The 13,548-nt window shown below is 36.1% G+C and overlaps 1 protein-coding gene across 1 annotated transcript in view; it reads right to left on the bottom strand.

Annotated features, from left to right (window-relative positions):
- The window catches only part of ADGRV1 (adhesion G protein-coupled receptor V1), a 560,722-nt gene that overhangs the window by 522,318 nt on the left and 24,856 nt on the right, over positions 1 to 13,548 (bottom strand). Inside the window, exons 6-11 of the mRNA XM_061188957.1 lie at positions 12,394 to 12,507; positions 10,843 to 11,408; positions 10,199 to 10,469; positions 9,499 to 9,828; positions 3,073 to 3,249; positions 685 to 908 (exon numbers count right to left, since the gene is read on the bottom strand). Coding sequence (XP_061044940.1) covers positions 685 to 908; positions 3,073 to 3,249; positions 9,499 to 9,828; positions 10,199 to 10,469; positions 10,843 to 11,408; positions 12,394 to 12,507 — 1,682 coding nt within the window. The remainder of the gene's footprint in view (positions 1 to 684; positions 909 to 3,072; positions 3,250 to 9,498; positions 9,829 to 10,198; positions 10,470 to 10,842; positions 11,409 to 12,393; positions 12,508 to 13,548) is intronic.

Genomic DNA, 13,548 nt, shown 5'->3' with positions numbered 1-13,548 from the left:
ATATAGAGACCTGTAGTAGATAAGCTTGGTTTCAATTTTTTAAATTAACATCAATTAAGCACAGTAGTTTTTTATTTTTGGAATTTTCTGAATTGCTGAAAAAAATTTCTCTTTGAGAGATTGTGATATTTTCTTGATATAAATTACTTACTGAGAAATGTTAACTAAATCCTTATTATTACTTAAAAATACCCCTTAAATTTGTATTATTTTTTATTCTCTGGAAAATTAGTATTATTTAATGTTAAATTCCATGTAAAAAAGAGAATTTCATTATATGAAGATTAACACTTTCTTTTTACTCACTCAAAAAAGGTCTAATCCTCTTCCCTGATGAAAATGAAGCCAGCAGAGATGTTTGCCTAACCTAACATTTTGGATTTGCTGCTGCCTATTTTTTGAACATAGCAACATATTAGCTATGCTTAAGATGTATCTAATACCTTCCATAAATTCTCTATGTAATGTTTCTTCATGATAAATAGCAGGGTAAGAGTTCACTATGTTATAAAAGTCTAACCAGAAGCCATCAACAAACAGCAGAAAAGTCAGAAGAAGGTCAGCATGATGTTATCTAGTTAAGTTTTTTCTTTTTACTTTATGTGGAGAAAAGAATTAAAACAAGAAACAAAATTATTTGTGAACATATAAATGTCACTAAACATTACCTAAATGGGTTATTACCTGTCTAGAGAAAGTGTTACCGTCTCATTCATTTCCGGTATGTCATCAGCTTTGACAGTAATGTTGATTGTTGTGTTACTTTGCCCAGATAAAAACACAACAGAGCCATTAAAGGGTCCTATATCGTCCAGGGTCACTGCTTTTGAATTAAAGCCAGAGGGCTTCAAACTCCAATAGACAGTAGCCTGGCCATCAGTTCCATCCCGATGTAAGGGAATGCATACCTTATAGAAAGAAGAAAACAGAACAAGTTCTTCTGAAATACATGCTCACAAATTACATATGCTTTTCAGCTAGTGCATACACTTGTTATATGAATATGTTTATGTATTGTGCATAGAGAAGTGAACAATTAAAATGATATTAAAAGCACCATTGAACAAGCTTCTCTTTAAGTATGACGGTAATTTCAGATTTGACTATTTTATATTAGTTTTTGCTAATCAAATTTCTCTAAATTTCCCCCACCCAAAAACACGCCTAACCTGGGATTTGTCTTAATAAAAAGACTTCATTTTAAAAGCCAAAGAACCATGAAAAACACAGAACAATGGCTAAAGAATAAATTTCCATCAGAGGTTCTCGGAAAAAAAGAATTAATTTAATATCACAATACAAACTGAAAAATAAGCTTTTGTGACTAAATCTGGGAAGTACACAGTTATGTCAAATGCATCCTAACATGTTAGGGGGCAAAATAAGAAAATAATAATACAAATAAGAAATGTTTCTAACCAACACAACAAATGCAGCAGAAACAAAATCAGATGCTCAAATCATGGCTCTGGGTTACCCTGGGCAAGTTACTTAACCTCTCTGACCTCAATTTCCACATGTGAAATGAAGCTAGTGGTTGCCTATTTTGCAAGTTCCTGGTGAAGATTAAAGTGTCTCTCCATAGCATGAGCTAAATAAATGGAAACTATTATAATAATTCTGAAACAAATTGTATTTGGTAGTTTTATTTAAGTGCAGCACACTTTAAATATGTATAAGAAAAGGATCACTGAAGATCATAATGAAGTTTTTTTTCAAACAAAGAATGTAAACAAATATTTAATAGTATATAATGCTGTTCTTTTTAAGTGCCTAAAAAAAGTATCCTCTGCTCTTTGCCCTTGAACATAGGCCATCTTGAAAAACATGGAAGATATTTTCCTCACTAACCATTCTTTTAATTTGGCTAGCAACGGTCAAGTCTGTAGACTAGCAAGCAAAGCAAGATTCTTAGAAAAGACAAAAAAAAGTAAGAAAGGACTGGGCCCTTAAATCACCCCAAGAGGGTGGGCGTGGCCAGGCTGTAGTTGGGGACAAAGAGAACAAAGGGAAATTCTCACTCTTTCTGCTGTTTCCCAGGATGGGAAGAATGCAGGTTTCACAGAGCCCAAAACTTTCCCTAGAAGCTAATTTCCCTCTAGGGAAAAATATGAAATGGTAAATGTACAGCTTTGTAAGACAAATGAATAAAAACAACCTATTCTTTCAGAACAAACTGAACACTTCTTAGTTTTTAGAAGAAAAATATAAAAATATTATGAAAAATATAAAAAGTCAAAACCATCTTGAAAAATAGAGCTTCTCTGCCAATTCACAGAATCAAATATACAAACAAAGGAAGTTGTGGTCACCATATTTTGACATGAGGCTTTGATAAAACAACTCTCCACTTTCCTGATCTCAACTGCAACCCAGTTTAAACCAAATCTAAGTGTAAGAGACTTGGAGAGGGTTTTAGGGACAGACTGTGGCTCAGGGAATGGTAATGTCAAAAACCGGAGTGGTCCCTATATAGATGGCAGGAAAATTCAACCAGGGTGGGGGGAGGCAGGGAGAGGTGCTGTATATGTGAGCATGTTTGTGTGTGTCTGTGTGTGTGTATCCAGAAATTTACATATATATGTAAACAAAATTATATATATATATAATTCCAAAGATTTGGCATCCACTACTTTACCACCATCACCTCCACCACCAAGTATAGGACGTCACCTGAATCTTGCCCAAGGCAAGCATGAGGAGTGCTCAGAAATAGAAAAGGTCAAGGATTCCTGTGGCACATATGACTTGGCCAATAAAAAAAAATTGTGTTTGGCTATTACTCTACCAAATGTCATACCACTAGCTGAATGCAGCCTCATCAAAATATCCTACTTTTGCTGTGAGCAATTAATTCTAACTTTATTCTATCGAATATGGCAAAAGATGATGAAAAATCACACATTCATCAGTTACTTATGTCAAATTACATATTGAAGGCTTGCTGTAAATGGTGAAGCTTTTCAAGATCTGTTAACTCTATAAACTAACCCAACCTCCCCCTCAAAAAAATAGTGTCTTTACATTATCTCAAACTCATTAGGCCCCATCAATAAGAAAAAGCCTACTTACCACTTCAGCAGCAAAATCTTCTGGTTCATGCAGAATGATTGGAAGATTGCTAATAAAGCCAATTTCTCCATTTGCAATGTCTGGAGTAACCACTAAAGAAATATTTCGGATTTTTCCAAATCTAGGACTTACGGGTGGGATTGGGGGAACTATATTCACCAACTCCAGATTTTCCAACTATAATAAACAAAAAAAAACCATAAAAATGGAAAGAAAAGACATTTTTAAGAAAAATGTTAAAGTCTTAATTGCATGGGAAAACAAAGTAAGCATGGGTAAAGGCCACCAATAACTTGGCAACTTCCTTCTTCATTCACCATCTGATTCAACCTCCCACACTGGCTTCTTGAGCTCTTTCTGATCCTCAATTATTATTATTCCCCAGGGTTCTTCCTAAGACCTTTATCTTATAATTTCATACCCTCTCCATAATAATCTCTGGATCTCTCCTTCAAATTCCAAATCTTTATAACCAACTGCCACTGAATATGACATAAATATCACAGAGACACCTTACAGATAGAATGTGCCAAAGAGAAATCACTATCTCTGCTCCATGTCCTCTTACCACTGTTTTCACCAATACCACCATCCGCTTTTCCTCCTTGTTGCCTATACCCAACTACCTTGATGTAAAGCCAAAAATTGGCGAGTTGCCCACATTTCCCTCCTCTCTTCCACTGACCCACACCTCCAATCAAATCACCCACTCCCCTTCTCTGCCAGAGAAAATTCAATATCAGAAGACCATTCAGAACTCCAAATGTGACTTAATATGTCTTTATGTTTAAAGAAATGTGACACATGTATAACATATAATGTCCCTGTGATTAATGAACATGACCTTCAGAGTAACTTTCACAGTTTATCCTCATGTAGAATGGCCTCCTTCCATCATCTCACAAGTCAAAATGTACTCGCGCTTAAAGACTAGTTAAATATCCCTCTCTCCCGTGAAGATTTCCTTGGATTCTCCAGCCCTCTTTCTTCTACCTCTTCCTGAACTTCCACTGCTACACGCACTAAACTTGGAAATTAACGTTAAACTTCACATATTGCTTGCTTATCAGCATTTTGTGTGTTCCAGACTTTTACTTCCCAACAGGACTATAGACCTCTTGTGTGTCTGTGTCCTTCTCAGTATTTTCCTGCAACATGACATTAAGTACAGCAGCTACACAATAAACTTGTTGATTTATCCCTACAAGACAAAATGAGCTCTGTAAGAATCCTGATATATCAAAACTTTCAACATCTTAATATTCTAACTTTTCAAAATCCAACTTATCAATCCTCACAGTGTTCACTTGAGTGTAGGCTTAGAGAATCATTACAGGACTGCAAAAAGCACAGAGATTTTAAGTTAAAAAGCAACTGTGAACTTAACGGGGCATTATGGATTGCCCACTCTTCAGAGTCCTCTGTTAGGCTTTGTAATGTGGAAGCAATGCCACTAAGTAACCCCCTGTAGAGACTGGTGATTTAAGTTGATATTCCACAGATGGGCAAGGACTGCACTGATCCTGCACATACGCTCACATTTTGTGATGAACAATATACATTTTAAGGGTAAAAGTCAATGCCTTTTTAAATGTAACACACTTTGCTTAGAAAATAATATACAGGAGAAGAATATCAAAAATTCCATGATTGGTAAATATTCACTTGGGTAAAAGAAAAAAAAAGAAATCAGACTGACCAATTTTGCTAAATACTGGTATGCGGACTAAGTCAAGTAAAATATAACATGCGGTTCTTTAGGATACTGCATTTACTTTATAAAATAAATGAAACATAAAGATACATAGTTAAAACCACATAACTGTCATTCCTTCTAGAGAAAAAGAATATACATACCCATATATATGTATTTATCTTTAAAAATAGCACAAGAAATTAAAAATAAAAATATATATTTGAATGGCATATAAATATAAAGTGTGCATTGGATGGAGGTGAAGACTTTTTAAAATACACTGGTCTTGTGTGAGTTAGCACGTGTTTGTGAATGAACACTCTCATTCCCATACATTCACAAAGAGTTAAACTGATAATACTGTTGAATATATCAAGGAAAATAATGACTTATTTTTACTTCAAAACTTTTCAAAAAGAAAGGAAGAAAATTCATATTCTACTTACATTTATCAAAACAGTTACAGAATTAATTCTAAATATAGTATTTTTGGAAAATACAGAGAAAGAAGATATAGAAGGCTACAGAATGAACTGATCAAAAGAAAAATGCTAATTTTCCATGGCTTATTTCCTAGTCTCTAAGCCTTTTTGTCTGGGTTCCTTAAGCATCTGCTAAATCAAACTACTCCATTCATAAAGAGTCGTTCTTTGCTTCCAGACAGTTTGCAACTGAGACAGCACATTAGTAACCCCATGCCTGCCAAAAACGGTATCTCAGACTAACGTATTTTAGCTGAGAGGGTTACTGAAGAATGAGGAGCTCATGTCTCAGATTCTCATTTCTTCAGCCTCATTCAGCTTTCCATGCAGAGTCTGATGCCTCCTATTCTTGAGTTGCTCATCCATTACGTACTATACAAACTACACAACCTTCTAATTACAACTAGCCTTCCAGAACCTACAGCTGTTTTGAACTTTAAGGAATTGTGTCAGTGACTAATAATGACCTTTTGTCCTGAAGTGTTAAATTGACTGTCTGTACTGTAAGACCTTTGTTTTTCAACTGAATACAGAGATAGATAAAAAATTGAGCCTGGTATTGGTGGTGCAAACAGATTTCTAACCCGGCATCACCAAAATTCAGATATTACATGCTTCTTCAAGCTTTTCCTTTCTTTTCAAGTGTTGTCTAAAATAAATTCTGTCATGTTCATATAGAATGCTGAAATAAAATAGCTAGAATAATATCTGACCGATTGAAGGTTCTTAATAAAGTTTTGTTTACAAAAGGATTCTCTGCAGCTACTTGGATAGAGATACTGGATATTTTCAAGAGACTGAAAGTTTAATATAAAGGTTACTAATATTGGCATAGATATAGGGGGTCTCTATCCACAGTAAAAACTGGTTTTGAGGCAGAGTACGAAAAGATATCAGAAATGGAAAACAGAAAAGTCCTCTACAACTCAAAATCAACCCTTCTGCATCATCAGTTCTCAAACTCATGTCATGTCACTGCAACTACTACAGGAATTCCAGGATGCCCAGGCCTCCATGAAAGCAAAAGCAACTGTGTGAAACCTTTGCTTCATTTCACTTGTTTTAATAATTTGTTTCTCATATGAGTTTTGACCTATGCAGGATAGGAGACAGACAGAGGGAGAACTGAATACTGAGGTTCTAGGGACAAAAAACCTTAAACATATATGCTATGAATTGAATGTTTGTATCCCCAAACCCAGAATTCACATGTTGAAACCCTAATGCCCAATTTGATGGTATTTGGAGATGGGACCTTTGAGAGGTGATCAAGTCATGAGGGTAGATCTCTCATGATAGATCAGTGCCCTTATAAGGAGAGACACCAAAGAGCTTGCATCCTCTCTCTCTCTCTCCACCATGTGAGGACAAAAAGCAAAAAGACATCAATCTGAAAACCAGGAAGACGGCGCTCCCCAAAACCCCACCATGCCGGCATTCTGATCTCAGACTTCCCAGACTCCAGAACTGTGAGAAGTAAATGTCTGTTGTTTAAGCCACCCAGTCTGTGGTAGTCTTTATAGCAGCCCGAACTGACCAAGACAATGTCTACTAGTAAGAATGCTCTGAATCCAGAGGACACCAACCACAGAGAAGGCAAAGGAGAGCACTGATGCCAAAAATAAAAACAAAACACAAAAACCCACAATAAATTGTGACACTCCTCTCAACAAGTTATTTACATCTCCCAGAGGCACCTGAGAATTACTAAGTTTGGGAAATGCTACCCTAATTGCAAACTGGTGAAATTAGTACGTATTTCCATATATTAAAAGGACCAACTTTAAAAAGTAAGTTATGACATGTTTTTTAGAAGGTCAAACTTAAAGCTTTTTAAAATTTTCTAAATATCTCTCTAAATGTGCTCTGGTGGCAGCATTCTAATTGCCTTAACTTCTTGCTCAATGGGGTCAGGGCCATGGGCTTGACCACTTGCTCAATTCCACTTCACAGATCCAGATCCCCCACCATCTGGCCAGTCATCTCATAAGAGCATTCCACAAGTTGCCAGGGGAATGGAAACAACTGTGAATGACACCATGTTCTGTTCACCCATCATCCCAAGAAGAGAATTCAAGGGTCCTCCAAAAAAGTGGGTTATCCTCATAGACAGAAGGATGCATCATATCATAATTTCCCCATTTTGAGGAGACACAACAGAATAATAATAATAGTTATAATAATAAAGGTGAAAAGCAGATCTCCCAACACAAAGCTTTTGGAATGTTGACCAAAGGTCTCCCTATATGTAGGCATATTGCAAAAAGGCATCCCTACGTACCGACAAATCATATATCCCCATAACAGGCCACTCACTAGACATCTCCACTAGGAGTCCGCAATTAATGCGCAAACCACTAGGAGTCTGCAATTAATGTACAAACCATACAAGCGTGAGCAGTGACTTAGCCCAAAAAAAAGACAAAAGTCTTCAAAATAAAAGGGCCCACCCCATCAAGCGCTAAGCAAGGCACGACACAGCCCTGAGAAATTCAAAATGCCAAGATTAAAAAAAAAAAGCTTTCAGAGATAAAGAGCAAGTTAACCTAAAGGTAAATGATTTCTTTCCCCTCAAATTTCTTATCAGCAACTCTGGAAGCTAAAAGGCAATACCTTTCAAGTTCTGAAGAAGTTATTTTAATCTAGAAATTCTACAAAGCCAGTTATCAATGTATGAAATTTCATTTTCAGTTGCTCAAAGACTCAAAAAGTTTACCTTGCACATACTTTTTCTGCACATGTATTTGAGGATAGATATATTTCAACAAAACTAAAACACAATCCAAGAAGTAAAAGGCAAGAAATCAAGAAAACTGAGGAGTTCAGTAAAAAACAGTCCCAAGTAGTAGGTGTGAAGCAAGTGAAGAAAGCAGTTGGTACAGCTAAACTCAGCATTCAACACATCTAAGACAGCTGGAAGACCTAATTTGGTAAGAATGGCACATAAAAAGGAGCAGGGCTTCCCTGGTGGTGCAGTGGTTAAGAATCCACCTGCCAATGCAGGGGACATGGGTTCGATCCCTGGTCCGGGAAGATCCCACATGCTGCGGAGCAATTAAGACCGTGCGCCACAATTACTAAGCCTGCGCTCTAGAGCCCGCGAGCCACAACTACTGAGCCCGCATGCTACAACTACTACTGAAGCCCACGTGCCTAGAGCCCGTGCTCCACAACAAGAAAGCCACCGCAATGAGAAGCCCGCGCACCGCAAGGAAGAGTAGCCCCCACTCGCCGCAACTAGAGAAAGCCTGCGTGCAGCAACGAAGACCCAGTGCAGCCAAAAATAAATAAATAAATAAAAAGGGGCAATTAGAAACTCCAGAGAAAGCAATAATAAAGTATAAAACAAAGTCTAGGCAAAAATATGAAACAAATTTAAATGCAGCATTATTCAAAGAAATTAATGGAATATGAGATTTCATTTGATATATATTTCAGTTAGCAAAATGTATGGTGACATAGATCATACATTCTTTCTTTATTGATCCATTCATACTATCTGATTCTGTATTAAATTTATTTACATAACCAAAATTTGATAAGCACCCTTTATTGCTTTCTAATTTTCAAAATCAACCAATACCAACCATATGGAAAATATAACCATAGTATCATAAATAAGTACAGATGTTTCAAACTTTGGCAATAAAAATATGCTCTGGTTAATAAAAGTTAAGAAATAAAAGAGATAAGATGGAGAAATATAGGGCCCTTATTTCTTCTTATTAAGTAGATAGAAGTCCATAGATTCTATCTACAGTTAATAGATTTTTTAGTATACTATTTAAAGTTATCTACACAATTTCTCTCATATTGCTTTTTTTATTTCTGGAATGCTTTCCTTGCAGCATCCACCATGAAAAACATATTTATTCTACAAACTATATTCCTATGTCACATTTTCCTAAATCAACTCAAAAGAATGGCTTGCTCTCTCCTGGCCCTCCCCCACTCACAGTTCATGAATTTCTCCATTACATCATCCATTATATTCTGACCTACATTTCATGTCTGATCTACTTTTATTATCACATGATTAAAACACTGACTTTAGTATAATCCTTGTTTTATTCATCCTTATATGCGTTAGGGGCAGACAGTCTCTCTTCGGACTCCCTACATAACTTCTAGTAAGCAACAGAATCCAAAATATAAATGAGGGCAAAATAATGACTAGGTAACTCTCTCACACAGATAAGCACACTTGTAGTTTAACCAAAGTTGAGATTATTTTAATCATTCAAGTACCTGTACTAGGAAGTGGGCCCCATTTTGAAGGAATGCATCATTTCTTAGTGGTAATTTTATAGTGACTTGGGTTTTTTGTTCTGGAAAAATGAGGCTGCTTCTCCTGGATATATTTAAGATGCCATCTTTTGCTCGCAAAGGGTCCACATCTCCAGCAGGAATATAAAGTGCAGAATAAAACATATTCACATCTCCTTTAGTTCCTCCTAGTCTTTTAAAACTCAAGGATAAATATCGTTCACCTGGGCTACTTTTAATCTTCTGGTTTTCCACAGGAAAAAATGTTATTAGGCCATAAACATCATCACTATCCTGAATGTAGAACAAAAGCTGCAGATAAAGGAATAAAATATTAAAGTGCAGAATTCTCACATCTGAGATTACCAAACGGTTTATTTTCTAAGGTTATTTTGAATTTTAATATTTATTTATGTATCACATCTAAAACTGATTACTCTCATAGGTAACAGAGTAAAAGATGAATCAAAAACACATTTGAAAACTTTGTGGAATTTTTTTAAGAGCAAACTTTTTATTTACAGAGGGACAACCTTCAGCAAGGGAAGTAACCACCATTTCTAAAACCAGTGTTCTTCCTGTCACATCAAACTAAACATAAATGTGCTTTGTGTGGTCAAATTCTTCAGCTGTTCTACGACACAGAAATATTCCCACAAGTAAAGCATAATAAGAGATCTACCTCTGCTGGTTTGCTCACTTCTGCACCTCCTCGTACTGTATGAGGGAGAATCTGAAGTAGATAAGCTTCTGCCTCTTCTGGAAGATCATCATCAACCACAGTAAGAGGAACTGATGCCAACATCTGCCCTTGTGCAAAATGGAGAACTCCAGAACTTGGTCTGATATCTGCTGTTACCGGTGAGGGATCACTGCTATTCCGTGTCAATACCCAGTTCACAGAAATATTCCCATGAGTGCCACCATTTCTAACCACTGTAATTTCTTCAAATCTAGAATTTTTAAAAGAAATATATGGTCATATGATACACTCTATTTCCCTTGAAATGGGCATTTTCAGCGTCAAGTTGGCCACCAGACACTGGTAAAAGCAGAATCCAAATCATAAAGAATGACTGTTTTTAATATGAAGGAGTAGATATGTAGATGTGTCCTAGGAAACTACCATAATGTGAATTAACTTCCAAATTTAAATATGTGATTTAAATATCACTCCCAAAATAAGAAAAAAAACAGTGAAACCATGGTCAAGGAAATGACACATACACTTAACAGTTCAGCACTGTGTCCAACACCACAAATATTAAATCTTGGAATAATATATTAAAATAATTGTAGCAATACAACATTTAAAATAAATCCTACCTTGATGTTGTATCTTCATCAATTATAACTGTCTTTTCAAACAAGATACTGCTGAATGATAGGACACCATAAGGTTTGTCGTTTGGCTTAATGGTGACTTGTACAACAGAAGGGACTAATAGCACAGCATCTCCCTGTAAGGTATCTTTTAGTAACATAACATGAAATGATTCAGCAATCTCTGGTATGGCATCATCAACTATTTGAAATTTCAGGTGTGATTCATAAATAAAAGGTGGAAAAACAATAGTTGTGTTTGGCTGAAGATCAATGAAGTCTAAATTTTGCTGGGCATGTGCTGTTGAATTCCCAGTTATAACAACATAACTGATTGAAATTTCATATTCATCAGATCCAATCATATTTCCCTTGTCATCTTTTCCACGAACCACTGGAATTGTGAGTATGTGGTCTTCCTCAGGTACCAAATAAACACTCTGAATGAATCTCACAGGACTGTCATTTTTCTTAATGATGATCTCAACTGAGCTCCTGGAGGTGTTGATCTCAGCTCCTCCTTCTACACTTTTCAGCTGAATCAAAAATATTTCATCATTTTCTGGTACCTGTCAGAGAAATATAAACAGTGGTAAAACATCAATAACCAAAACACCTGCAAAAAAAACAAAGTGTGAAAAGTCCCTCTGTTTCAATGCAATTACATAGAAATAAAAAAATCTTTAACTGAAGGGAGCAGATAAAGAGGCTTGTTCAGTGTCTATTTACTAAAATATTTTCCAAAGGTAAACAACATATTTTAGATAAAGCAATGATAAGAACAAGTAAGGAAGTGTCAGTATAATGGCTTTAAACCTTGATCAATCTTTAGATAACTAAAGATCTGACAGTAAAAACTAGTTCTTACTAGTTTCATCAGGTGGGTAGGGTCAGAAGCAGCATTCGAGGTCTGATAATATATAAGAATCTGGAAAACTACATTAACATCACATACAAATTGTTAGTTTTCAATCATGTCAAATTATTCTTGCTTCTCTCTGAACAGTTTCTATCTCAAGATTTAAACATATGATACCAATCACATGATTTTCAAAATATGCATCATGTCTCTCTGGAGAACAAGCTATAAGAGTCACTATTAGGCAAAATGATGACACTGTTAAAATGAAACTTTTTAAAAATAAATAAATAAATAAATAAATTTATTCATTCATTCATTCATTTATGGCTGCGTTGGGTCCTCGTTGCTGTGTGCGGGCTTTCTCTAGTTGGGGCGAGCGGGGGCTACTCTTCGTTGCGGTGCGTAAGCTTCTCACTGCAGTGGCTTCTCTTGTTGCAGTTCACGGGCTCCAGCGCGCACGGGCTTCAGTAGTTGTGGCTCACAGGCTCTAGAGCGCAGGCTCAGTACTTGTGGCGCATGGGCGTAGCTGCTCTGCGGCATGTGGGATCTTCCTGGACCAGGGTTCGAATCCGTGACGCCTGGATTGGCAGGCGGGTTCTTAACCACTGTGTTAATACTTGACATAATATTCTCTAACATGTCTGTAACACAGAGAGAGGCCTTGTCCCTTTTAAGCACTTAACACATCTTACCTCATCATCGAGAACTGTCAAGTTATAAACTACTGTTCCTCTGCCAGGAGGAACAGTGATGTTCCCTTTAACTGGACTTAAATCTTCCTCAGGTGGGTTTGGGCCACCCTTTACCTGCAAGGAAACACAGTGCCATCAATAAACATGAAATATTTCAGAAGAATAAGAAAGCATTATTGTGATATCAGCTGACATATTTAGTTAACAATGTTTTGCAAGAGGAATGATACTTTAAAAAAATTTTTTAATAAATAAATATATCCTGGTACTTCCACCAAAAAGAAAAAAAAGAAGAAGAAGAAGAAGAAGAATGATACTAACCTATATTAAGTCTGCCCTTCTAACTAATAGTCAAGGCCTGTAATATAATTACAGATCTTGACTATAATTACACTAAACTACATGGTTTCTAAGAGCTTTCTCTTTTTTTCTCAACCATACTATTAAACCTGAGAAAAAAACTTAGAAGTACTTTTTCTTGAGCGGAATGTATTCACAATTAGTGTATTCTCTTAAGTAACGGAATCAAAGACCAGTTCCGCCATTGGCGGTGTAACCTTGGGCAAGGTATTTAATAACTCTGTCCAGCTTTTTCCTCATCTTTAATATGAGCATAATAATGTCCACTTTCCAGGCTAGATATGAATATTTAATAAAATCATATTCCTTTTGAAAAGTATTTATTAAGTACTCTGTGTCTAACCCTCTTTTAGGTACTAAGGATATAGCAGTGAACAAGGCAAACTTTCTACCCACCAGGACCTTATATTTAATGAAAGGGAACAAATGGAAGATAAATAAATGTGTGTCCAATGATGGTAAGTACTATGGAGAAAAAATTTTAAAGGGCATGAGGGAGATTGAGTGCTGGGAAGAGTTGCAGTTTACATGCAGCAATAATCAGTGTAAAGCACTTAGAACAGTATATGGCAATATTAAGTGCTCCACAAATGTTAGCTGTAATTATTTCAACATAACAGAAGGCTCAAGAGCTAATAAAATAACTTCAGACATCCATAGAGAGTTGAAAACACTATAACCTGATGATGCCTTATCGTTTCTACAGCCAATTTTCTTCCAAATTTTGGAGTACAACTGCTGTTAACACCATCCATTAAGTGTATTTCTTAAAATGAGGAATGTATATGGGGGAAG

The sequence above is a fragment of the Eubalaena glacialis genome, chromosome 4, assembly GCF_028564815.1.
Source record: "Eubalaena glacialis isolate mEubGla1 chromosome 4, mEubGla1.1.hap2.+ XY, whole genome shotgun sequence".
Classification (NCBI taxonomy): Eukaryota; Metazoa; Chordata; class Mammalia; order Artiodactyla; family Balaenidae; genus Eubalaena; species Eubalaena glacialis.
Note: the sequence above shows the minus strand (reverse complement) of the source record. Positions and strands in the feature narration are given on the sequence as shown.